The following is a 27,815-nucleotide window of genomic DNA, read 5'->3' as shown; positions in this document are numbered from 1 at the left end:
TCTTTCTCTCTCTCTCTCTATCTCTCTCTTTCTCATTGGTAATGGACAGGTGAGAAACCACACCAATGCAGCATCTGTTGGCGCTCCTTCTCTTTAAAGGATTACCTAATCAAACACATGGTGACGCACACCGGCGTGAGGGCGTACCAGTGTAGTATCTGCAACAAGCGCTTCACCCAGAAGAGCTCCCTTAATGTGCACATGCGTCTCCACCGTGGGGAGAAGTCCTACGAGTGCTACATCTGCAAGAAGAAGTTCTCCCACAAGACCCTGCTGGAGAGGCATGTGGCTCTGCACAGTGCCACCAACGGCACGCCTGGAGCCACCGGCACCGGCGCGAGGGCTGTCCCCGCCGGGGTGGTGGCCTGCACGGAGGGGACCACGTACGTCTGCTCTGTCTGTCCAGCTAAGTTTGACCAAATCGAGCATTTCAACGACCACATGAGGATGCATGTGTCAGACGGATAAGTAGAATCTCTCTCTCTCTCTTTGTTATGAACAACAAAAATAGAAACAACAAAAAAAAAAAAGAAAGCTATGGCACTAGAATTTAAGAAATTATTTTTGTTTCATTTTTACCTTTATTTTCCTCCTTTTTTTGGGTTCATTTTGTTTTGTTGTTTTTGTACTACATGAAGAACTGTTTTTTGCCTGCTGGTACATTACATTTCCGGAGGCTGGGTGAATAATAATTTTCCCAGCCTCCCTCGGATGGTGGCCTTAAGGCCAGGTAGTGCTTCATGAGCTCCACTGGTTGGATCTCTAGCTACTGGCCTCTAAATACAACCCTTCTTTACTACAAAAAGCAAACAACAAAAAAAAAAACCACAAAAAAAATTTAAAAAAACAGACAGAAAATAATAAAAAAAAAAAAAATCTTTTTTTCTCACTTGTGAAGAGCACTACAAAAAAAACAAACAAAACAAAATATACTACAAATCTACAAGGCCTACTGTCATTATAAGTACACCGCTTGCAGTGTTTCAATGGACATGATTCACATTGCTGACCGCTTTTGGACTTCACAGTATCCAGTTAGAACTGTGGAATATTTTGCTTCTGGTTGAGCAGCAACCAGAGGAAACAAGGCCCTGCTGGTTTCCACCACGAGTCTGCTTTTTCACACACACGCATCCACAAACACACAAAAGGGCTGAGGGGAATGCGAGGCAGTGTGGCTTGGATAGTGTGGAGTCCCTGCAGGGTGAGGAAAAAGAATCAGAGGTTCCTCACCTGGATTCTGCTCCATCCCACGCTCTCTGGCGCACCCTCCCCGCTGCTTTTCTCGTACCACCACCACCACCTTATAGCAGAAACCAAGAAGATTCAGACAAAGAGCAACGGTGGCTTTTTGTAATTTATTCAGTGTCTTCGCTGAGCACAGGGCCTCAGCACAATCAAGAGGGACTTTCACAGAAGGCAAAGAGAAACACAGAGGAAAATCAAAGATACCAGAGGTTGCAACCTATGGATCTAGGTACAAGAGAAGGGTTAGTTCCCACAATCTTTGCAAAAAAAAAAAAAAAGTTGCATCAGGATTTATTCTTGTGGAAGAAAGAGGAATAGAGGGTGGGTGGGGAGGGGAATAATAATTTAAAAAAAAGAGTTCTTGGGACTTTTTTAATTCAAAATTTTATAGAGGGGCAAAAGTGACGTTTACCAGATAGAATGCTGATTTTTTTAATATATTTACAACAGTATTTGTGTAAAAAAAAAACAAAAAAAGTGAGATTGTTAAAAGTAATTTTTCTTTGTTTTCTTTTTTGTTTTGCATACACTGCCACTAATATCTTCTCTTTTATTATATATATGAATATATATAAAAATATATATTTTATTTTAAATTGAGACTGTTAAGGTTAGCTAACCTGCTTCCAGATAGAGGGGGGGAGGGGAGATGATCTTGATTTTTATTTTAAAAAAGAGGAAGGATGTTTCTTAATTTTCTTTTCTAGTATTATTCTCTCTCTTTTCTAATGGAATCAAGAATTACCTGGGTCGATGAGGGGCTCTGTGAAGTCATCTGTGAGATTATCTACTAGTGTTTGTGCATCCTGCAGTATCATTTGAACTGCTACTTTGTTTTTTGAATTACATGGTTCTCTTTTTGGCTCTTACCAAGCTTCTATTGTTTCTTTTTTGGTTCCACCTCAGAATTTATTTCTGCTGAAGGATGGTTTCTTTTGAGAAAGAGATTTTTCTAGCAATGTTTCCTTGGTTTTGGGAATGATATAATCTGTAGTCTTTCTTCTTATTTGAAAAAGTAATGAAAGTTTTGGAAGTGTGTAATAACTAGGATTTCCCTTCTTTTTGGTCACTGGACAAGAATTAATCTGCTGTATTGTTCTCTCATCCCTGCCTTGCTCGCTAGAGAGCTTCCATATTTGTGTGGGAATCTGATCCTGCCCCTGGTAATTTGTGCTGATGCCAAAATAACTTAAAATGTTACCATTGCAAATAATCTTCCCTTCATTTGCAAAAGTGTCTAATGGAAGGGCCACATCCCGCATTCTCTGCATATACCAAGCTATGCAAGGAATGTAGGATCAGTGTGAAAGATTGATTCCTGATCTGCATATATATGTCGGTGTTCTGTATTTTGTTTTACTGTGTTTGAACTGGTGTTCTCCCTAGTTGTCTTCTGTGTATCTGTGTAAGAATTTTTCCCCCAAAGCCAACTCCCAAAGTACGTGGGTCCTTAGTTCAGTTGGATCAGTGTCTGACACTGTCTTGCTTGAAATCTATAGTGAGGACTTGCACCAGCTGCACTCTGGACTTCATATTTTAGGCAGAGAAAAAGCACCTAACAAAAATATGCAAAAAGAAAAAAAAAGAAAAATTGCTAGTTTAGCTTTTACTTGTGTTTATATTTAAATTAAGCTTTCTTAAGTTTACAGAACTTTGCTTGTGAACACTGAGCATTTCACATGAGACATTTTTTTATGCTGGACAACCTTCTAATTGTTGACTTGATAGATCTCCATATACAACTTTGTGTGTTCTTTACACCTGCGGCTTCTCTATCAGATGTCTGTCATTCAGTACAGGTAACTTCATTTATATGTTCTATGCCTGTTCCATTACAATTTATTTGGGAAAAAAAACCTAACAGGTGGTTCAGTCTCAGAATCTTTCTATGCCCTGCAAGGTATTGTTCAGCAGATCCTAAACGCTGAAGCCCTGATTCTCATCTGCAGTATGCAGCATAAGAGAGGCTTTGAGGTGAGTGCCAGAGCAAATGAGTCTCTTTTATGGTAACGTCTTTCTATGTTACCAATTTGTTTGGGTAGCTCAAGGGGCTGGAGAAGGAGCACAAGTTAGTTAACAAATATTGTTGTTTTAACCATACTGGAAAAAGCAATGCCAGCATGTAAACCGAGAAGTGAAAAGACAAAGCCCAGGACACAGAGAGGGAGAACTAATATCTGCCATGCAAAGGCACACTAAATCTGTGTGCAGAAAACAAAGGTTCTGGAGACAAGGGTGTGGAAGAAAATGGGGAAAGTGAACCTAGACAAAAGGATTAGAGACTTTTCTCTGGGGAAAGGTTGTTTTCTTCTGAGATCTTTCGTATAGAAGAGTGTTATCCCATATGAGGAATGAGTGAAAAATTTTACCCAACTTAAAAATATGTAGCTGCTCATTTGTCATCTGAGGTAGGGGAAAAGCTGTTTAATTTGCTGTTGTGACTCTGGTGAACTATAGTCAAGATGTAGCATATTCTGGAATATGGTTCTGATACCAGAAGAAATATACCAGTAAACAGGAAACAAGAATCAGGGTTTACATCCACCAAAATCCAAGTACTATCATGTTTAGAGAGAAAAATCCTATCCAAATTTTAATCCTTCAGCTTTCATCCTTCCCTAAATCAAAGAAGCATCATCTTTTAAATCCAAACTTTTTATGAGGTCTAATAAATTTGAATTAAAGATCAGTAGTGAATGAATGGAGGGTGCCAGTTGAATAAAATAAATAGACAAAGTTCTTCAAGTAAAGCTAGGGCTTACTAGATTGAATTCTAAAACACTTGTCAAAGAATTTAGGCCAAGTTCTTCATAAATGAGTGCCTGAAATATTAACTGATTTTGTTGAACTTCAAGACTTGATTTTGTAAAACATGAAGCAACGTGCAGCATGACTGCTAATGTAGCTGAAAGTGCTTGCCAGGTCACTGTGAATTTAGGAGCTCAAACATAACCCCCTTTGTCTTTTACAATGTTAAATTCTTTTTAGTAATGTTTCCTCCCATCTTTGAAATACTTATATGCTACTTGGAAACAACTATAATATCCAAATGTTGCAGGTATATTCAGCCTTCATGTATTGCTACAATATTCCTTAGCAGAAAGAATGGCAGTCACAGTGATCTGGAAACCACTGCTGACAGTGGTTTAGCGAATCTCTTCTCAGTATGCTTAAAAGGCTTCCTGCCAAACACCTGATAAAATGATACAGATGAGAAAACACAGACTGTAGCACACATCCTTCTGATGAAGCATGCAATATCCTGCATTCCTTGAGCTTGATTCTCACTTTTCCTTAAGCTCTCTTTATATTGCTTTGGTAATGGAAAAGGGCATTAAATAGAACATAAATTCAAGCTTACAAATCCAGGCCTCTCTGCAAGGCAAAAGTGCAATAAAGGAAGCCTTAGAGTAAATGAGAAGTAAGTGCCTTCTCTTACTGCTGCTGAGGCTGGTGAAGTAAATTGGAAATGTAGGATTGGCCGGAGCAGATCTGCCCTGTGGTCCATCTCACCCAGTACTCTGTCTCTGACATGTGGCCACTTAGAGATGATTTGAATGAAGATGAAAGACCCATGTTGGATAATTACAAAGCAATAAGCCTAAGGGAGAAGATTTATTATAATCCTCATTAACTATTTGTACATATAAAAACATATAAATTTGAATAAAATATTTACTTGCCTATAACTTAAAGACATAATTTATGGCTTTAAGTTTTTATCCCATATAAAAATTATATATTGTGGCAGGTAATTCTCATTGTCCTTTAAAGATCTATTTTATTAATTCCTAGCTGGGCCCCATGCTGTCCTGTGGAAGTGAGTTCCTCAGGTAAATTACCCCCTCGTTGAAATGATTCCTTTTCAAGTTAATTCTGTTGCTGTTCCTTGAAATACCCTTCTTCTTGTATTATGTGAAATCATAAATCAGAGAACCAAAATTTAATTTCTCTTGCCCATTCCACTGAGGTCTGCCTGGGAAATATGAATCCACAAGGAATGCAGGACCACAACCTCAGTGTCTGCTGATCAGCAAGGAGAGAACAGCTACTGAGTGTGTCCGTGTGCATGTCTGGGGTGTGTGCATTAGTGAGGTTTTCCTACAGTGGTCTCTTGCAGAGGACTAGCAGGCACAACTCATGAATAATGGAAACATACCAGTACAGTACATAAATTGTACTATAAATTGTAATATTGTATTTCAGTCTGGTCCCTCGTCTCAGAAAACCCATATTAATAGTCTCTTATAAGAGAAATAGTTACAGATGTTTTGCAGGAGCTACTCTGGGGACACTTTCTCAACATCTGTCATGCTTTCACTAGACCTGCTTCTGGCCCACGCTGTTAGTTAGCTTCAAAACCAGCTCAAGTTCACAGTAAGCTAACAGGGAAGAGTAGCATTTAATTGACTTTAAGTGAGTGAGGTTTCCTTTTGCTCTAAGATCAAAGAGGCCAAGTGGAACCCATTTTTCCTCTTTTGATTTCTTTCATCCAAAGGAGAGTTGAGTAATAACCCACATACCATCAGCCCCTTCACTTCTTATCAACCCCAAACTGATTGACTTCCTTCAACCTGGAGCTACTCTTTTAACGCTTGATCACTCACATGGTGGAGGAACAGATCTCTTCCCTTTAGTGAGTATTATGCTAGCATTTACTGTGTCTCTTAATAATGAAAACAAATCCCAAAAGGAGAAGGTCCAAAACATACTCTTCACAGGAGTGTTGAGTCCAGTCCAAAATCAGAAGCACACAAATCATTTCAAACATGACCAGACCTTCAGTGTACCTAAATCTGCTTCCCTTCTGACAATTATGCTAAGGAAATCCTCTAACTCTCACTGATGAAAATGACTTGCCACTCAAAAGGAAAAAAAAGCATCGGCCTGAAAAAGGGAAGGCTCTGGGGAGACCTTATGACAGCCTTCCAGTACCTAAAGAGGGCTGACAAGAAGGCTGGAGGGGGACTTTTCACAAGGGCATGTAGTGATAGGATGGGGGGGAAATGGCCTTAAGCTGAAGGAGGGTAGGTTTAGATTAGATACTAGAAAGAAATTCTTTACAAGAAGAGTAAAGACAGTGGAACAGGTTGCCCAGAAAGGTTGTGGACTCCCCATCCCTGTAGGTGTTCAAGACCAGGCTGAATGAGGCTCTGAGTAACCTGGTCTAGTGGAAGGTTCCCTGCTAGTTGCAGGGGTTGTTGGAACTAGATGATTCTTTAAAGTCCCCTCCAACCCAAACCCTTCTATGTTAGTATCACATTAGCACCTGGTGGCTGTTCTGCCAAGAAAGACTAGTCCTTGGTAACCAACCCTTTCAATTCAGCTCCTCTGAGTTATTGTAATAAACCTTATAGAAAAGAACCAGCAGGTAGCCTAATTTTATCAGCATCTGATCAGCTTAAAGCAAAATAGCTGCTTTTCACATTCCCTGATTTGTTTTTATGCTGGCTGTGAAAATTTGTGAAGGAGGTGTAATGTGATGAGAACTTGGCCCTGAGAGGTTTTGAGCCTCCTCTGCTCCCAGAAGGTTTCTCTTCAGTAAGACCTTGGCCCCTAAGCAATCACAACTCTGCTGTGAAAAAAGGCTTATGAGGGAAACTACAGATAATACATTGTCTGGAGTTTGAGTTTGTAATTAATTGAAAACCTTGACAGTCCTGCTGACAGAAACCAAATACAGGTAGAAAAGCCTTGCAGAGGGGCAGATGCTGAAAGTAGCAAGTCTCTGCAGCATGTCCAGTAAGACAGTCAAGTGCATGAAGGTGGCCTAGTGCTAGATTCATGTCCATCAGGGGCTTGTCCATGCCAAGTCAGTGTTCTTGCTGCTGTTAACCTTATTTGTCCAGCAAGAAGTAATAAGCTCTCAGCTAGTTTCCCTTAAAGCTGCTCAGTGCTCCGGTTCATTTCAGCAGGAGTAAAGGTGTCCAGATATTTTCACAGATGACTCAGGTGGGAAATATGGAGAGAGCTTTAGGTGTGTGCCTTTCTTCAAACTAACTCTGACCAAAAAAAAAAAGGTGAGTTATGTTTTCTCTGGAATAGAACAGAGATATTTGGTCCGCAAGAGAGATAATGACAGAGAGATGACCTATCTGAAAAATAAGCATTATTAACTCTTGTAAACCTATTGGGGAACAATAGGAACAAAACAAGGGAACACAAGGAAGAATCTTTTTTTTGTTCTTCTAAGAAAATGTAATTGAGAAACATGTTATATAAGAATGTATGTCCATATAATTATTCCTAGTGCGGATAACTAAACAGCTAGATTAGGAAAAGGCCTCTAAGATCATGAATGCAACAGTTAACCCAGCACTGCCAAGCCCACCACTCAACCATGTCCCAAAATGCCACATCCACACATGTTCTGAACACTTCCAGGGACAATGATTCCACCACTTTCCTGGGCAGCCTGTTCCAATGCCTGACCTCCCTTTTAGTGAAGAAATTTTTCCTAATATCTAATCTAAACCTACTCTCATGCAACTTGTGGCCATTTCCTTTCATCCTGTCACCTGTTACTTGGGAGAAGAGAGTGACCCCCCACCTCACTACAACCTCCTTTCAGGTAGAGACTGATGAAATCTCCCCTCAACCTCCCTTTCTCCATATTCCTCTCTGGAGCCTTCTAAACACTTTGTTAACTGTATTTTAATCTCCCACTTTACACATCAACTATTTTTCAAAAAGCAAAGAGCATTAAGATACTTCTTTCAGAAGCAAATACACTACAGCCTTGAATACACTACAGCCTCATGGACAATGATGCCTTAAAACAAAATGCATCTGAGCAGTGTGGAGCGTACTTATGTTTTGTATCTATAGCAAAGTTTTATCTAAAACATTCCTTTCATATGAAATATGTTATGTTGTGTTTTCCTGTTTGAAAGGGCAGGAAAGAAGGAAAGAGGTATTAGTGAGGCATAGTGTTCTCTTCATATTGGAAGGTGCTTCTCCGCTGTTTCTTACCTTCAGTTACAGCTCCAAGTTCCGTCCTCTTCCAAAGAGATCTCCTACTTTTGATTGGGTTGATTGGCATCAGCTCCCTTTAAAACTCCTGAGGGTAAATGGTCTTCCTAAACCAAATTAATAATATGGGGGTAAGGCTGTGTGATTTGACTGCAGACTCTAGCCTCTCCAGTGCTAGTGGAGAGAGAAATCTAGTGAAAAGCTACTTCCCAGTGGCAAATTCTGTTCTGAATTTCTATCAATGCAACCTCTATTGGCACTTTTGGGATTGCATGCATGTCACTGGCGATAAATATAGACTCTTTGATTAGTTTAGCTGCGATTCCTTTTAAGAAAAGCATATTCTAAAAATATCCTTTTGCTGCAGCAATAACATTACACAAACAAAAGAACTACCAATATCCCATCATGTGTGAGAACTTCTATCCAGTTCAGCCCATAGGGACATTCTTGTTTCTACCCCTCATGCAAACTTTATTAGCACTTGAGCCCTCTTTGTGCTGCGAAATTCATGCGTAGTCATGCAGCCACACCTCAAGCATCCCTCCTAAATGCTCTGTGTCAGATTGATCTTAGGTATTACAGTAATCCACATGTTTTCGTAAGATCCCCACTGGGACTTTTCCTGCTGGAAAATCTGCTACCAGTGTAGGAAAACATTGCTTGTTTTAGATATTTTCCAGACAGAACTACAGACTTCTACACTTTATACTGTTGACTTGATTTTTTTCCAAGTTCATAGTCCTATGGCACTTGGGAAAAGTGCAGACCTTGGTTAGATACTTATTGTTGTGCTTAACTGTCTGATTCTCCAGTGTCCTGTTCCTACTACATGGACAGACATCTTTCTGAGATCTATATGTTTAATTAGGCACCTTTTCTATTTCACTTTGCTCCTTTTCTTTTTGCCACCTGGATATTGCCAATTTCTTTGTTAAACCTTATAAAATTCCCTGAAGGTTCAACCCTCATGTCGAATATACGCTGTTTGACTAGAGAGGATCATCGCATTCAGGAAGCAGGATCCCATTCCCTCACCTGCCCAACTTTCTTTTCATTTTTCCCATGAAGTCCTTTACTTTCATTTGTCACATAGTCTGCTGGTACCCATGGGATCTTTGAGTAAAACCAAATTATTTGGCCTGTGTGTGTGTGCATGCAGATGTATGTCTGAGTATGTGTGTGTATGTATGTATGTCCAGGTAGAGAGCCAGTTGTCTCCTCCTGGCTTTACAGACAGGTTGCTAACTGAGCATGTGGATATGCCTGGTTTAGATGCAGGAAAGGGTTTAGATGAAACAACAATTACAATATTAACTGTGGAGCATTGACATGACTCTAGTGAAAAATAAGTACGCTTCTCATGCAGTATATATGCACATATATATTCATTTTAAAAGTTCTGTTAGCCAAATGCTCACAGTTGGATGTTTGCCCAAATAAGATGTTTGCCCTCATTCAAAATGTGATACCCAGATTTGGTCCAGTGTATTTTTGTGAGTACTTATTCTAAAGGGAAGGCTGATTTATGTCTCTCAGAGCCTTATGTGGTCTTTCAGCCACAAAATAAATAAACCAGTTGATCTCAGCAGGCTTCACTAGCAGAGATAGGCATCCATGGAGGATGACAGCTCTGGAACAATACTGTTGAGTTCAGTCATTCATTTCCATGTTCACCTTACAAAGAAATAAAATCCAAGCAAAATAACTTGCTTGTTCACTCTCCCTTAAAAAGAACACTAAGAAATTATCAAGTCTTTAAACAGGTAGCAGCACAGTATATTGAGAGGCTCTAAAATATTCCAGGTCTGGAATCTCTGGTTTCCAAAGTGCCATGTCAAACAGCTCTTTCCCCACCTCACGTACTCTGAAAGATATTGATTATGAATATCTTTACATGTCGTCTGAGATCCATTTCAAATGTGCAGTCACTACCAAATAACAAGTAACTTTCTCTCCCTTGGTCTTTGCCAAAATCTCTTCAGGACCATGGTTAGTGTGTCTAGAAGACCAATAGATTTTCAGAAGCAGAAGAAATTGGTCAGTAAGATTAATTAGTATGTAATCCATGAGAACTGCAGGACTTCTAGAACTCATTCTGCGCCTATTCAGTTAGTGGGATGATGAAGTATGTTTAGCTACAGCTGCATATTTTGGTATCGTGCTGGCCCCCAAAGTAGCATTTTATTAACTCTTTTGCCTGACTAGGGGGTTTTCCTTGGTCCAGACAGGATAATTGAAGATTTTGGGGGATTTTTTTTCTTTCATTTTCAGTCATAAAATTTGAAGTAAATGCTATTCCTCTTCTTAGATTGGTGGCATTTCCCTTCCCCTTTTGAATAAGATGATAATGCAACAGTTTTGGCTGGTTGATTTTGGGGTGAGATTTTTATTTTGGTTTGGTGTTTTTCTTTGGTTAAATGTACATTGTCTCTCTATAGTCAAAATGTCTTGTGACTGTAACAGTATGTATTTCTTTTACTGGAGAAAATAGACTTTTTGGTTTTTGTTAACAGTACTAGTGACTTTGTGGAAAATGACAAGTTGCTATTTAGATCTGCTTAGTTAAGTACAGTACACTACAATACAGTATTTCTGAAAGCTAGAACATACAGTACACAATATATATAGCAATTCTATATCAATATATATACATAGTATAATCATTTAACTTTTGCATCTGCCTATGATCATAGAAAAATAATTTTTCACATGTATCATTCACAACCCAATCAAGTGCTGCAGCTATTTGAAGCATTTACCAATATTACAGCTCTAGTGTGCTTTTTCATATTATTGGCTTCTTTATTGTCTTTACAAGCAATTTTTCAGGATTTTTTTTAAATCTCTATGTAGTAAGATGTAGAAAAGTAATTTTTTTAAAGAAAAGGTAAAACAGTATTAGGCTCTACAAAAAGTTAGAGATTGTTCCCTGCTACCCTTTCATATCAGAAGAACAATTAATCAAGACAATTAAGGTTATCTATTAGCTCTCTTCTAAGATGTCCTGTTATTTCATTTGTAATAGTGTATGTCAGACTTTCCTCTTCCATTCCTAGCCTTGGAGAAAGATGCCACAAGTGGTCTTTCACTCCTTCCAAGTTCTGTTTCTTTAAAGTTTTAAGGTTTCCTAAAATTATCTTCTGCTTTAAGGTGGGATAGAAAAAATTGTTCTCTCCATAGTTATGCTGAATGTGGCCAATGGATTTCGCTAGGAATTGGATAAGAAATACCTCCATCCACTGCTAGTAATATATTCCAATTGCATCTTTATTTATCCACTTGATCACCCCTTTTTCAAATTAAAACAACCTCTGAAAGTTTTAGTTTCAGTTCATAAGTTTTTAAAGGTGAGTGTTCCCTGCACCAGCTTCATAGGACATTCCTGCTGGGTCTGAATTTTGTGTCAGTCCTGCTGGATTTTAATTGTCACCACAGAGCTGCTGAAAAAAATGTCACTAGGGAGGGATATGTCAACATCTAGATCCAAATGGCCCAGGGAAAGCTGGTAGACACCCAAGCCTCATGGCTTTTTATGTCCTTTCTGTATTCTGATCTTGCAACAGATGTCCCAGGCAGGAAGTCTTGATTCAAAATTAGTGAGAGTGCAAACTTATGAGAGCATGGGAATTTATGTTTGCTTTCCTAATTCAGGTACATCTCAGCTGATCTTCACTCCTCTGGTTGATAACATTTCACTTCTAAATGAAAATGTGCAAAACCAAGTGGATGAGGGTTGTGGAGGAGGTGTTCATTATATCTCATTTCTCCTAACTCTGAATACTGGAAGAAATGAGAGATGGTCACATCAATTACAAATTGTGCTTTCACCGAGAATGAGCAAATCTGTGTCTCTGCAAATAAATAGTTATTTTGGAGTGAGAAGAGAGGGAAGGAGTTACCTTTGCCACATCTTGGGGTATTGCAATCAGAACTTCAAGCATGGGAATCAAAAAGTGCCAGCATTCCTTACAGGCTCCTGCCATTTGCACTTATGTGGAGGCCACATTCTTTTTCTTTCTACTTGCAGTTTAAAAGTTATGGTCTTCCAGCAGTGATTTCTAAGTCTGGCTTTTCTTTACTCTGTGTATACCCATTTGTAAGGGAAGGAGGAGACTATCCTCTCAACATTAATTACGCAGGTAACAAAACTAGATTACCCTACTACATGAAGGATGGGCTTTGTCCCATTAAGCCAAACAGGTGCCATTTCCCAAATTAATTCCATATAGCTGCTGCAACAGAGTGCTGATTCAGTGGTCCACATTTTCTGACCATGCTCTTTGCCTTTTCCTTTGACTGAATCCTGAATCATACATATTTTTTTAGAAAGTGTTCTCACTTGACTGAGAATGCCAGATCATTTAAATGGCTGCGTACCCATTCCACACTTGCCCTGCTAATCCTTTGTGAGGTTCAGTAATTCATTTAGCATAACTACTAGTTTAACATTTTTCTTGATTTAACTTCTTTGTTGCCTTTTATTTTTCCTAATGCTTTTTTTAAACACCTCAATTCATTTTGCATGTTATACAGTTTACAGTTTATATTTTTAGGCTAAGAAGTGGTTTTACAAACAGGATGGTACCAAACAGGTAGATTATCCACACTAGAGATTGTACTTTTAGAACGCAGTGTGTACAGATACAATTGCCTAAAGGAAAGTGAAACTAACAAAATAATCAGCTGGTGAACACTATTTTAACATATCTTTTACATAAAAGACAGTCAGTCATTTGTGAATCCAGAAATCTTGCTTTTTTATGAACATATATCCTTTCTTTTTCATTCTCTGAAGAAATACTAATCTTAAGAATTGTGATTTTCTAAGAAACTCGTTTCATATGTGCATATTTTCTGCTTTTTAAGGAGAGAGAAAACAGAAGGTGATATCAACTTTACAGTTTATAGATTCTTGCAGTGGCTGCTTTTCTTGAGTGATATAAACATCAAGGAAAGACTGTCCAAATATTAGCTTTATTCTAATATATGGTTTTCATTATTACTTTCGTTTTCCATCTCCTTGTTGACCAAGTAGACCTCCAGGGCTAATACAGGCAATGGTCTCACGTTTCTGTGGTCGACAGCATTTATACTCAGCTCCTTTTTGCACTTCTCTTCTGTTTTATACAGCTTTTGAGGAACACAACGGTTGAAGTAGGTAACACTGTCACCACGAGAGGGAGAACCTTGTACTAAGAGAGTGTTGCTCTGTTCTACTGTGCCGGGACAGAAAGGGATTTTAAAGCTTTTCCCTGCAAGGTTGAATAAGAGGAGAGTCCCCCACTTTGGGGGTGCTTGCACCAAAGATAGGGGGCCTCCCAGGAGAGGGGGTGCTTGAACTCCATACAAGGGACTTGCTCTTCACCCGTGCCACTTAGAGGAAAAGACCGAATCCCCAGTATCTGCTGCTGCTTTTTTTTTTTTTTTGATGTATGAATAACTTGTAAAAAATGTATAGTTCCTATTTATTGGTGGAAGAAGTGTCACTCTTTCATTTATTGGAATCAGAACTACTTTTTCACAAGTATCTTCAACAAGTTTAATTGTCTTTCGGGGTGCCCTGTTTGCTTTGTCCTAATGCCAGGATATAGCTTGGTCTGCTGTGAAACTGATAGAGGTCCTTTAAGTCTGGAATTTATTCCCAGTTTCATATGTTCTGAACAATCAGTTCCCTAGATTCTTGCCTCAAAGTTCAGGTTCAAAGAAATTCTTATAATGAAATGAAGCAGAAAATTGGTGATTTCCCATACACTCCCCCCATAATGAGCTTTTGTTTGTCAAACATAATATGAATAGGCTGCTCAGTTCAGGGAGGATGTACACCATGACCTTTCTTGTCAGCATCAGTGAGATCTATGCTTAATCCTGAAAATTGATTGGACCAATACTCTGTGGGCCAAATTCTGCAGGCAGGACTCTCTTTTGTTGACTTCAGTCCATTTTCTCTGACAGGGAAAGCATATGTAGTCCTAGTTTCATATACACCCTTTAAGATGCCACAGGATTGTTCCCCATAATTTAGCATGTTTCTGCCCAAAGTTTCTAATCTTCATAAAACTGAGCTAAGATTTGATTTCACTCCACTAGGCAGATTTTGCCTGTGTTAAGGGCTCTGTGATTATATAGTCTCTCCTTGCTGGGAAACTTAATTCAAAAGCACTATATAAAGCAGGAAGGTTGCTTCCATTTGAACAAGGCATAGAATTTTTTGTTTTATTTTGTTTTGTTCAGAGAATCCTAAATAACCTTGAGTCTTTCTTTGGGTTTGATTTATTGGTGATAGCATATTTATCTTAAATAATTAAATAGTGAGCCACAACAGCTAGTGTAGATATATGCTTCACTGCAATCCCTTTTCCCTAATTTATACCCTTGCTATGTCCCTTTTCTGTTGTCAGAACAATGTAAAAGCATTTGGGTATTTGGATATTTGGAATTACTTGATTCCAGGTTTCTGACTGCTCTACCCAGAAGCACTCTGGCCATACCTTTTCTGTTATGATGGTCACATATTCATGTGGGTAAAATAAAGTTGCTTCTTTGTAAGATCTGATTATATAACCCTAAATTCAGACTATACATCAAGCTTTTTGGTGGACCTTTTTTTTAATAAGTGCTACTGCATTAGGTATGCAGGAGAATTTATAGTGTGAACAGCATTTCAGCAAACAGGTAGGACCCCCTCAAAGTACACACAGCTGAACAGCAAGAAAATTCATTGCTGCTGATTATACTGACTAAATTGGTGTTTATAGACTTTACAGAAGAGCTGACAAGTGTTATTCATTTTGTCTCATGTGTGCTCAGGCATGGGATGCACCACTGTAGCTCTGCACTCTGAGAGAGCAGGTTTAGGTCCTCTCCCTTTGCCACAGCTAGTGATTCCATTGTGCTCTCTTTGTTTTTCATTGTAGGCTCATTGGTAAAGATAAACAGCAAGTCTTTAAAGCCTGTTTTCGAGGTGGATATTCAGGATCCCTGCACCCCTACTTAGTTTCTTTCTCTTAGGTTCTTTCTGTATTTCTGTGCATGTGAAACGCTTTTCTCCACTGGGGTTAAACAGAGTGTATCTGCCTGCAGGCAAGGCTTGTATCTTTGAAAGAGAAAGAAAAAGGAGAAACCTGCTTCTTGGTTATAATTTGGTTTATCTTTTGGTATTTGCTTTTGTTTACATTCTGGGGTGAGCTACCGTCTTCAATAAGGGACTGGGAGTGAGAGAAGTGGCAGAAGGCAAGAGGGAAGCATGTGCCTGAGCCTAAGTGAAGCAGCGTGCAGTATTCCTCTGTACACTGAGCAAGTACATTGAGATTAGTCTAACAACAGCAGTATTGTCCTAATGTGTTCCATTTTTCATACATTTTCCTTTCTTGCTCCTCCTTCCTTGATGTGGCCTCTTACACTGATTTTAGTGGTTCCCCATACTCCTTTCTAGTAGTTACAAGGGTTTGATGGAGGCTCTTGTGGCTGTCCAAACTGAAATTATAACCTCCAAACCAGTGAATACCCCAAAGTCTTTGTTGTGTTTTCCCAAGTGTTCTCTTCACAAGTGGCAAGCCCTGGCAGATGTTTTATTTTGTTAAAAGAGATAGATGGGCTAGGGGAGTTATGGGCTGACTGGGACTCAGTAACATGCTTGCCTTTGTAATTAGTGAGCTTTATTTTGTTTTTCTTATGTGTCTTCATTTTAAAGTACTTAAGAGCTTAAATTCCTGTCATCAAAATTCCTGCTTTTCCCACCATAGCCCTAGGTGGGCCATGAAATAAATACTTCACATATATCCTCAAGTATTTGCAGGATGGAGGAGGGAGTTGTTCATGCACGTGTGCCTGCATGAGCAGGAGAGAACTGAGGTTAGTGGTGATCTGTTTTAGGTGGTGATTTGTTTTAGGGTGGCCACAGAGAGCTTCAAAAACTTGATTGCACTACAGAACCTTAGCTTGGGCACTGTTAAAATAGGGACTGTATATTTGGAACAGGGAAGCATCTTAGATTTTTTATCCACACATACACATGCCCTTTGCAAGGAGTGCCCTTGCAAAGTTTGCATCCAACAACTTTGTGTAAAACCACTACTGACCTTTTTGCCATATCCATTTAGTTCTCTCTTCTTTCTGCAGCCCCCCAACAATAGCTTGTCTCCTTTCTGATTTCTGTCATTTGACTTACTGTGTTTTCAGTAAATGTCCTATCTGCTAATGAGATCTCCACATGGAGTGGGAGGAGAGAAAATGAGGCATGTGAAAGTGTGGCTGGGAGACTGCAAATCCCCCTTTATTTTGGGGCATTCATATACTTTTACTGAGTGCTGATTTCTTGGGGGCTGGGTGGGGTGGGGAGGGAGTCTGTGCTTTTTTGGTCTGGATAAGGCTTTTTATTTTTGCACTAAGTATGACTGCACTGCACTGCATTGCACTACTGAAATGTATTTACATGTGGTGGGATTGGAAGGGGCCAATTAAGCAGGAAGGGAGAAGAGAAAGGGATAGGCACAGAAACCAGGATGTACCATAAACCTGACCAGGTTGAAAGAGAACTAGGGTAACCTTTATTTAAGCAACTAGTCAGACACTGAGACAGCTGTATTAGATACCTTCTCTTAAAATAAAAGTACTATAATATAATAGAAACTGAAGAGGCATCACAGGTTTCAGGGTGCTACAGATCTTTTCCCCCCTTTCTCTAGAGACTGTTCTTTGGGGCTGTGAGAAAGTTAAAAGAACTGCTCATTTGGTAAACCAGTGTAAGGCTTCAACATAAAGATACCGATTCCTAGTTCAGATGTCAAAACTTGCACTGTCGGATAGAATCTGTTCAAGAGGTTTGACTGTGATTAGCATCCCTTCAGTATAAGCATGATCTCTCAGCTCAAGAAGTGAAGCCACAAAGCAGACTTACCAAAGGAGAAGGTCACTGGAAAAAAGCACGTCTTTCTGAGGCTGTTATGGGAACAGTGCAATAAACAGTCATCCTGAACACACAATTACAGGTGTTCCAGTCAAATCTTTGGGGTAAGAGGAAGCAGGAGGGACATCTGGGCAAGAAAGGGTGGTGTGGAATTCAGTACATAAAAAAATATTCCTGCTTAGGCAAAGATGCTGTCTAGCATTTTAAGATCTCTCTGATTTGTCTTCTTAAATGGATAGTCTAGCATTGTGAAGGCTTTCAGCTGGAACCAAATGGAATTCTAAGTTGAAAAATACTGTTGCAGTCAAGATGCATGTTGGCCTATGCCTTGATCATTAATTTTGTAACAAGCATAATATGAGAAAAATTAAAACAGTGGTAATGTGCAGCAAGATTCATCTCTGCTGTAGCTCTTTGTGATCTATAAACTCTCAAAAGTTTGTGTTGAATCTCTTCAGTAAGACTATAATTGCAACTTCAGCCAGGTGGTAAAACAGGATCATGAAAAATGCTCTGTATAGCAACTGGGACAAGAATGTAAAACGTGAGTGCATCTGCTTTGGTCCTATAGTGGAGGGGCCGCCTGTCTATACAGAGGTTTCATGGACAAAAATGGGGAGGTAGTCATCCAGTTGCTAAGGGAAGTCTAGAATAATTGGGGGACTAGAAGTCTATTCATGCCCTGAATTTCTCCTTAGACTTGAAGCTAAGATATTCTGGCTTCATTAGCACCAAGAAATGGGTAGTTCAGATCTTTCACAGAGCTGCACAATGCAAAGCAGATTGATGATGGTCAGTCTGTTGGACTGCCTCATTTGAGAAAAGTATTAAGAACTAGAGGGGGAGTCGCATACAGGAGGCGGTGCTAGGTGGGAAGGAACAAGTCTGTCTGGAACCAGGAGACACTTTGGAGCTAAGGATGTGTTTTTCTGGTGAGCTCTGAGATTTCCACTCAGATTTCAGCCATCCTGGTTTGAAAGGACTGGAAGAGAAGAACTGGAGATATCTGCTGATGTACTGTTAGATGAACTACTGAATGACTCTTCCCTTGAAAGCAAGCAGGACAATGGAACAGGCAGTCTCTCTCTTTGCCATATGCAGGAACCTTCTAAGATGAAAACCACTGGAAGATCAACTTCCAGTAATGAGTCAGTAGATGCCCAACAACAGCACAGTTCATTTGAGAGCCAGCATAATAGAGAGACAGGAGAGCACCTTTATTTTGTAAAGTGGCGTTTGCTTCCGTAAGAGTAATGACAGCTACAGAGTCATGATATGGGAGGAAATAAAGTCAGTCTGCTGAAGTCAGTCTGCTGAAGTTAATTCACGTTATGAGCCAATATGCCTGTTTGTTGTTTAGGTGAGTTTTTGTTTTGTTTCCTTGTTTAAGGCAGCTGCATATATTGCTACTGTCAGAGTGGATTTGCATTGTCAAAGAGGAGTAGAGGACTGCTCCAGAAGAAAGGTGAAGCTGAGGGTTTACTGAGCCTGCTGTGTCCAGAGTGCCTTTCCTGCTGTGGTAAAATAAAGAACTTTTCTAGTTTGAGCTGTTCCAGCTGACTGATTGCTGCATATTCCTCCCTTGTGGTGTGACCTGATGGCAACCATATTTGGACAAGGAGAGGAACACTGCATATTTGCAATGCTGTGATAAGATGCCATTTGCACTAGTTTTTTAGAAGTACTGCAACCTGAAGAAGTGGGCTTTGAGCCGTGCTCCAAATCCTGGTTTGAATTCAGCCTGTTTAAACCTGATTCCAGCTGACTCAGTTTCAAAAGAACTGGTCTAGTCCACGTAAACAGGAATTAAAACCTTTTTTAAAAGCCAGATTCCAGTTTATGTTTCCTTTCAGTTCAGTGCTCGACCAGACCAGTTCTTGGGCATAAGTGTGATTGTATAGTTTTAATGGCTTTTAAATAAGTTTTTCCTTTTTACGTGGTCAGTTTGAAACTAGTTTAACTGGAACTGCATTTAAATATAGCACAAACTCGTTTCTTTTTTTCAGCATGGTACTAAAGCCCCATGTAGACAGTGCTTGACTGAGAAACCAAGGATAACTTGAGGTTTATTTTAAGAAGCCAAAACATATGTTGCTGACTAGAGATGCCACATAACTTAATGCCCTATTTTTTCTCCAGATGGAGAAACACTAACTTGCATAATTCCCCTCCATTTGTCATCCTGCTTCATTGTTGCACCTTTTCTCTTGAATGAAAATCCCTTTGGCCAGTAGGCTAGATCCAAAACAGAACTTTCCTATACTGTTTGATCATCTTGTTTCTGCACGTTCCTTTCCTTGACAATGGCAAGCACTACTGAGGATCAGCTTGAGTTTTTGCTGGGACTGTGGCGTAGTTATAGTTCAAGAAGATGCTAATGATATTTTCAACATTATGGTAATTTCAGAGGTTACCCTTGAGGAAAAAGTTACGTTTCAGAAGTTCCACGGAAAAAAAAGAAAATGCCAGGAATCAGGATGGAGCTTCAGTCACAGTGCTGTAGCCAAGTTTGTAGGGAATGCATTTCTGGTGGCTGGTGATGCTGACATTTACAAAGGCAATTCGAAAGCCATAGAGAATGTATGCTTTCTCATCCCCGCTGAACTAAGAGAATTTATACTAACAGAATGATCCCAGAGTAACCTGTCAGTGTTCACACTTCTCTAATGGAGGAGGCTGAGCAATCTGTCACATCACCTTAGACAGTCTGAATTTGGTTAAAGACTGCTTCCGAATGGCCTGCCAGCCAGGTGCCCTCCCTCATTGATCCTAGTATCACACCTGGCTGGGGATTTGTCACATTAGCCGAGGTGACCTTGGGATAGCCTTGCCCTCCCCCCAGCTAGGAGCCTTTTACCTTTTCTTTTCCTTTTGGTTTTCCATTGAACCAGGTGTGCATTTAGTGGTGAAGTAGATAACAGGTCAGCTGTTGCTCCAGATGACAAGAATGGCAAAGCCACATGGCAACTGAGCTACTGTTGTCCTCAAGGACATTGGTAAAGGCAAAAGACCAGGCTCTGTTTGATGGTGTAGTTATAAACCTACAGCTTCTGCTGCTTGCCCCTCCAAACTTGTTTTGGTCAACTATGTTGTTGCCCTCAAATATGCTTTGTGTGTGAAAAGCTGAATGCAGTTGTTCTGTTGTCTGTCTTCTTTCTTCTGCATCATGGATGTGGCACCAACTTACTCTCACAACAAACTTGAGTTTTGTTTTGCTGTTGTTATTAACATGTAATTCTACTGTAGACCAAAAAATACGAAAAGGAAAAAAATCAGTTTCAAGACATAGAAGACCAGTGAGTGAAAGGTGAAAAATTTAGGAAGTGAAGGTGTGAGAGGAGAAGCAGTGGTTAACTGTGTTAAGTTAGAAATCTCAGAATAGCCTTACGTATTTCTTAACCAATGCTTACCAATCATCCAGTAGTGGGGTTAGATAGCTTTCTTGGTTCATTTGTACTTGTATCCTAATATATATATTTTTTATTTTTGTTTCTTTGGTATTGCTGTTGCACATCATGTTGTCTTTTATAATGCCTGATTTTTATTGTATTGTACTTTATCAGTCTGTTTTGGTTTTGTTTCCTTTTGAAGGATGGGGAAAGTAATGTTTCCTTTTTGTTTTGAATTTTTGAGAAAAAATGCACTGGAAGTAAACACAAACACATTTTGCCATTTGAAAAAAAAAGGAAAACACACAGCCACGCAGTGGAAAAGGCTAAGAAAAAGCTCCCCTCTTCTTTATTGTTATGGAAGTATCCTTTAAAAGATATGCTAGAAAGAAAACAAACATTCTCATACAGAAGAAGAGAGAAGCCTCTTTGATCCTAGCTCTGCAATCTGGAGTATTTTAGCACAGTATTCTGCAGGGTTGGGCTCCTAAATGGCCAACATTTGTAAAATCCAGAACCACATGGGGCAAATTCATCCCTGGTGCAAGCAGATGTAATTGCAATGAAGTCAAAGGAGGTACCCAAAGGATGGATTTAGCCACATGCGTGCAAGATACAGCTGCCTTCCCTATAGTACCTAAGTCCCCACTGCTAGATTTTATTGCTGTCAGAACCGTTGGTCTTTCGGCTGTGTTAATCGCATAAAATCCCTTGAACATTTTTCAAGGTAGGCAAAACACTTTCCCACTGAATAAATCAGTTCTGGATGCACCTTGGTGTGACACTTCTTGCCTACCAGCTTTCAGCTGTTACCCACTCCCAGACGTGAACTGATGTGATCTATCTCTGGCTTGCCTTTGCCAGAAAAACGGACTTGACTATTAAGCGTAGAAAAACTTTTGCGTATTTAACTACTATGATCCAGAAATGGCCCTTGCACTTTTAAGGCATATGGAAACATCCTCTCTGTCTTTCAAAATGGCAACAGTTCTTTTGTGAGTAAAACATCGTGTGCGCAAATGCGCCCCAAATTCTTCCCGGATCTTTCTGTGCCCAGCAGTGTCCTGTCTCCATAGTGCCTGGTCGTTTGAGTACAGCAGGGCAGAGACTAGTGTTGAGATAAATGCAAAAAGCATGCATTTTAAAAGACAGATGATTTTCCTGTTATGCCATCATCTTTGAATCCCCATATCAGCTGATGGGTTTTCCTAGCCTGACGGCTTTCAATCAGTTGTTGAAACATTGGCTTTCTCTGTTTTGTTTCCTAAGGAGGGAATGTGGGGTGGGGAGAATAATGAGGTGTTGTTTGTAACTTCACAGTCCTGATAGTTGGTTTTTATCTTCCATATTTTATGCAAAAACAGACATTATAAGTCAATAAATACTTGTGCCCTAGGTTGAAAGTTAAGTGTTCAGGAAAGGAAAAAAATGGTTGGCATTTTTCTACATTTTTGTGAAGACTCTTTTGGAAAGGAAGGGTACATATTTTTGTTGTGTAGTATTTTCTATTTTTGAATGCATTTTCTTGGTACAAGACTGTTTTGTGGAATTCTTTTTCTTTTTGGTGAACACATTATTTAAAAAAAAAAAAAAAGAAAAGAAAGAAAAAACTAATTGAAAAGTTTGCCCTTAAGGATATGCTGCAGTTTTGAGGTTTAACATTAAAAAAAAAAAAAACATTCAAGGCGTGTGTTAAAAGTTGGGGGATTGTATTGTTGGGAGTTTTTTTGTAATTGTTACAAGAAGAAGTTTGTAGCCACTGCTGTTTATTTTGTTTCAGATGAGTAAGTAAAGGGATTGTTCTTGTGTTATTCTTTTTTTTTTTAAGAAAAAGTTATTTATGAAATGTCACAAACACTGGACTGTGAGTTTGTAGGGAAGCATTTTACCACCCTGTGTCTTCATAGAGCTGTTGATGATCCTACTTCTCATTACTCTGCCTTATGATTTCCTGAGCAAATTTGGAGGGGCTGGGGGGAGAAGGAGGGAGAAACTAAATGCCTTTTTGAGTCAGAGACTCGGGGGAAAAATACAAAACAGTGTTTTGGAATCCCAAAGCTGGACCATCAGCTCTGCTACTTCTCCTGTCTACCACAGAAATGAAAAAGGCTTACAGTCACTGGAGGAGAAAGAAAAATCATGGTACTGAGATGTGGCAGTGCACAAGGGGTTAAGTGACTGAGAGACATGATGATCATAATGACCTCTGTAAATGACATCTCAGTTTCTCAGTCAACAGCTCCCTTGGTTTGCCTTCATCCTACCAGTGGCTTTTGTGACCAACACACCAACCCAACTGAAACCATGAGGATAACTTACGCTTTCAGTCACTGATCAAAGCCCTTTTTGGCACCCCAGCAGTGGGAGTGACCAGCAGGGAGCACTACTCAATTTGATCACTGGTCTGGATTTGAGGAGAAGTAGAGGCTGAGGGTGACCAAAGAGGTGTGCTGTGTTCTTCATGTTTGAAGAACAGGCTTAAAAGACTAAAGCGGTGCTCCAGGTACTCATGGGACCGGAGAAAAGGGAAGGAGGAAGACACCAACAGCCATAACAAAAACTGGAGATATGTAACTGGGCTACATTCAAAACCAACCAGACTCTTTTCCTTCCTGGACGAAAATGCAGCCAAATCTTGAGACTGTCAAGCAGACAGAAAGCTGAATGTGGCCTTCATTTCTCCTGCCTTTCCTTTTTATTCTCCCTCTTCCTTTACCCTGAGGTTTCTTCTCAGTGAGCACCTGCTCCACTGAGCACTTTTTTGCCCTCCACCTAAACTGCCCTTGCTTTCAAAATGTGGGTTCAGTCAGGACTGAGTAAAATCATGTGCCTTCTTTTCCCCTTTTGTAATTATACCAGCCTCCTCCCCTTCCCCAAGTTACACATGTGAGAGACACAGGAGGGGGCTCTTCAGAAGTGCTACTTGTCTATAGGTGTCCAGCAAAACAGTAAGGTGGTGGTGAAAGGAAGAGGAGCAAGGGAGATGCTATTAGCTCCTTTCCCTTTCCACACGTAGCAGGTCTTCCCAAGGAGACACCCTTCACCACCACCTCCTCAGACACTCCCCTCTCCTACACTGCAGCTGTAGTGAGCATGGGGTGGTTCTTCTCTCCCATTTCTATCCTACTTTGTGAAGCACTCAATTGCAATTCATGTCATTTGCAAGCAGTCACATTGACAGGACAAATGCAGTTTGTGGCCTTATTGAGATGACTTTTAAACCACTAAAGAAAAAAAGGCAACTCATTTCCCGCCCAAGGTTTGTGTCACTTCTAAAAACCCAGTCCGTAGCAGTTTAGACTCCTTTAATCTCAGTCCATTTTAATGATGGTGGCTAAACTGACTAGCCTAGAGCTTAAATGCTAGACCATCTGGTCTCATGTTTTGTTTGCTATTGCCCCTACTGTCTGCTTGCTTTTCTCATTTTCTACTATATTCTCTGCTTTACAAGGCAGCCCTAGCCTTTGGTGGAGGGTGAGAGGAGCCAGTGGGATCCTGGCTCAAGGAAGGTAGTTCATGAATCGTTTTCAGCCTTGTAGCAGGAGAAGGATACACCAGCTACCACAGCAAATGCATATTATGATAGGCTGACTGCAGTGTTTTTAGGGCAAATTAACCCCACCCAGTTACTGGAAGATGACTTGTTCCCAAATCAAAACCATGGAGTAAAAAGAGTGCACTGGGCCAATGGAAAAGTGGCTTGCAACCCACAGCTGCTTGCGGGCAAAGACAGGGACCCAATTGCCTCCCAGCTTCTCTGCAGGCTTGCCCACTGCACAGTCAGTGTTCCTGACTCCATGGAGGAGCCAGATGTGCTGTAGAAGCTTTTCTGGTTTTAAGAATCAGTGCAAAGCAGCCCCTGAGAGGTGTCTGTCTGTCAGGCAAGCACAAGGGTGAACGCCCGCCTGTGCTGTTTTTCTGCAGATCAGGAAGCTCCACGCAGGCTTTCCTGGAGCTTGGCCTTTCAGAAATCCACCTGTAAAACCTGTAGCACCTGGGTGGTGGGAATGAAAAATCCCTAGATTGCTTCCATAAATGATCCAGTAAATGAAAATGTTGCAGATGGGGGATTGGAAATTTATTCTTTAGGCTGGGCTCTAAAGCCAGGGAGGAGCAACAGGGGAATGGTGTATTTATTTCCCCCCTCCCAATGAACAAGTCTGCATGTGTTCACATACATACAAGAGAAAGGGTGTATTCCTACCCATCTTTGGTGCTGATGGACTTAAGACATTTGTCCAAGGCCTACTTTTGACACAGAGAAAATAAAAATAAACTCCTATCACATGCAATATTTCCCCCCCAAAAAAGTGAGGGAGGGAGAGGAGAGCAGTGTGGGCAGTCGGGATGGTTAGGGTTGGATTATTTTGCATCTTTTGTAAAACTGTAATTTCAACAGTGCCTTATTCCTAATAGATGCTGGCACTTGGGAGACACACACAATGAAAGACAGAACTAGGGAGAGTCAGATGTATACATCCATAAGACAGAGGTCATTAATCATTGTAAAGGAAGCTGTATTGGGAATGACACAGCTGTGTCAGAATTGAAAACAGTTCAAATATTCAACCTCTAAAGCAATTTCCCTTCCACCACCTCCTGCCTTCCCTCTTTGCCAATGGTGCTGCCCAGTAATAGCTGCCTACACTGAGGCCTGTCACTGCCCCATTTGCTTTTAGTGTTGTCAAGTCCAAGGAGTTTAGCATAGTCAAGCTTTCCACTGCAATCATGTTTTCCATGGGGTATGTGAATGCCAGTTATTTTGCTTTAAATGCACTTTAAATAAAAAAAAAAATCAAATCAAAGCTCCAGACTGTTTCAAATACATAGGAGAAGATAGTGCATATGTGTTTGAACCCAGTTGACTTTATCTCCAGTTAAAGTGTACTCCATGCAGTGTGTATGTATAGAACAATGTGTATGCATACAAACACACACGTCAACCTTAAGTATCAACAGACTAACCTTTCTCCTTAAGCTCATGAAACCAGATGATACACAAACACAGCAGCAGCAGAGGAATTATGGTTGGGTTCTTGAAATAGATCACAAAAAACAAAAACAACTACTTGGTCCTTTCTGTACATTCAATAATTACAGAAGGAATTGGGTTGTAACCAGAATAAAAAGGAACGGTGCTAAATGAATGAATGGGCAAAAAAAAAAAAAAAAAGAAGACTAAGACAAAAACTCAGCCCAATAACACAGTTTGACTTTTATGCTAATTCTCACATTGGGTTGATTTGTTACCCTTTTTTTTTTTTTTTTGGTTTATATGAAAATAAAATTCCATCTAAACTAATCCACCACAATGATAACAACAAAGTAAGCAAACAAAAATGCATCCTGGCCTGAGGAAGCTCTTGTTTATGGAGGATGTCAGAAGTCTCAAAACTCTCGGCCTTGCTCTCACGTACCACATGCTCAATCAGTCCTTTTTTTAAAATGTCTGAAACTGAAAGAAAAATTTAAAAAAAAAAAAAAAGAAAAAAAAAACTTTTTGAAGCACCTTATGTGGCTGCCCATTCCTGGAGTGGGAGCTGCCTTTTTTTCTTTGAGCACCTTACTGATGTGTTAATGCTATCTGCTGTCTTTTTGTTCCCGAGTGGCTGGCTGTTGGCATGGGCACGGAGCGTGCGGGGTGCGGGGATGGCTGGGTGGGGGCTGCAGTGCTGCACACACACACACACACACACACACACACACACACACACACACACACACACACGTGGGCACCGGCCTTCCTGCAACACGCTGCACATGCACGTGGAGGGGGCATCCAGCCGCATTCCCATTCCCCGCGGCGCTGCCTTGAACCCAGGTGGAAATTTGTTGGTCAGTCTTTGCTAAATGGTGGAGGGGAGAGCACACACTTCTTGTGTGCGAATGTAAAAGATAAAAATTGGACATTTTCCTCTTGGGGACAGAAGAAATTCCCAGCATTCAACAGATGCCGAGTGAATGGGAAACTGCACCCAGGCCTAAATCCTGAGGTCTTTATGCAGGCAGCCAATGATGATGACCTCGGGCACCGGCTTGCCAACATTGAGACTTCAGGATTTGGCACAGGAGTGGCAGGGATCCTCCAGAGGAGATGGGTCTCTGCAGGTGCCGACACACGTTGCCATGGTCATACATGTCGTTGGACACCCACCCATCCTCACCCCCCCGAGCACGCACTGCTGCCTGCACACACACACACCCCCACACCCGCTGTACAGGCATCTCTCTCGAGAAACATGGTTTGTGACAATGTGAAGAGCAGGTCAAAAGTTTTGAGGGGTTAAGTTCCTTTTTTTTCTCTCATTATACTCTGTAAATGGTATGTCAGTTATCAAAAACAAGCAAATAGAAAATTGTTAAAAAAAAAAAACCTTGCATACGCCTTTTCTATCAAGTGCTTTAAAATATAGAATAAATACACACATCCTGCCAGTTTTTTCTTACAGTGAGAGTATCCTTACCTGCCATTTAATATTAGCCTCGTATTTTTCTCACGTATATTTACCTGTGACTTGTATTTGTTATTTAAAACAGGAAAAAAAATAAAAAAAGAAAATTAACTGTAGCGCTTCATTATACTATATTATTATTATTATTATTGTGACATTTTGGAATACTGTGAAGTTTTATCTCTTGCATATACTTTATACGGAAGTATTACGCCTTAAAAAAATATGGAAATAAATTTTACAAGGTTTCTGTTTTGTGTGGAAGAGTAATTGATGTTGCTAAGAATGATGTTTGTTTTTTGTTTTTTTTTTTAATGTTACCAGCACTTTTTTTGTAAGTTTCACTTTCTGAGGTATTGTACAAGTTCACACTGTTTGTGAAGTTTGAATATGAAGGAATAATTAAAAAAAAAAAGACAAAAGAATGTGGCAGGTGTCTTTGTGTGTTCCTTTTTCTATGGAGGACATGGAAAGTGGATGGCAGGTGTCCTGCGGACCCCTCTTAGCTCTGATGCAGCGTGGCATGAGTCCTGCTGGTGGCTGTCTGCAAGATCAGCCACAAACTTTACCATGTTGGGGTTACTGTCAAGTCTGAACATCAGCAGTATTTGATGTTGGGGCCAGATGCCTGGAAGTCTGGGGTACTGGTGTCTGAGATACTGTTCAGAGATAAAATTAGTGAGTTTCTGTTCTTCCGGTTTTAAGAACTCTGCACTAAGTCTATCAAAGCAAGGCATTCCACTTGCTCAGCCCTTGTCAGCCCCCTCCAAATATCAGAAACATATTCTGCCAGTCAGTTCAGGCTCTGAAACAGCAAGGTGCTCCTTGGGAGCAGCAGGATCCACA

At 40.2% G+C, this 27,815-nt stretch overlaps 1 protein-coding gene across 2 annotated transcripts in view; it reads left to right on the top strand.

The window, feature by feature from the left end:
* Positions 1 to 26,944, top strand: part of ZBTB20 (zinc finger and BTB domain containing 20) — a 530,641-nt gene extending 503,697 nt beyond the window's left edge. For both annotated transcript variants that reach the window (XM_064644394.1, XM_064644393.1), the window contains exon 4: positions 50 to 26,944. In XM_064644394.1, coding sequence (XP_064500464.1) covers positions 50 to 468 — 419 coding nt within the window. In that variant the 3' untranslated portion in view covers positions 469 to 26,944. The remainder of the gene's footprint in view (positions 1 to 49) is intronic.
* Positions 26,945 to 27,815: the final 871 nt, after the last annotated feature.

The sequence above is a fragment of the Pseudopipra pipra genome, chromosome 2 (assembly GCF_036250125.1).
Source record: "Pseudopipra pipra isolate bDixPip1 chromosome 2, bDixPip1.hap1, whole genome shotgun sequence".
NCBI classification, from domain to species: domain Eukaryota; kingdom Metazoa; phylum Chordata; class Aves; order Passeriformes; family Pipridae; genus Pseudopipra; species Pseudopipra pipra.
The sequence above is the reverse complement of the archived record's forward strand: the minus strand, read 5'-3'. Positions and strand labels throughout refer to the sequence as shown.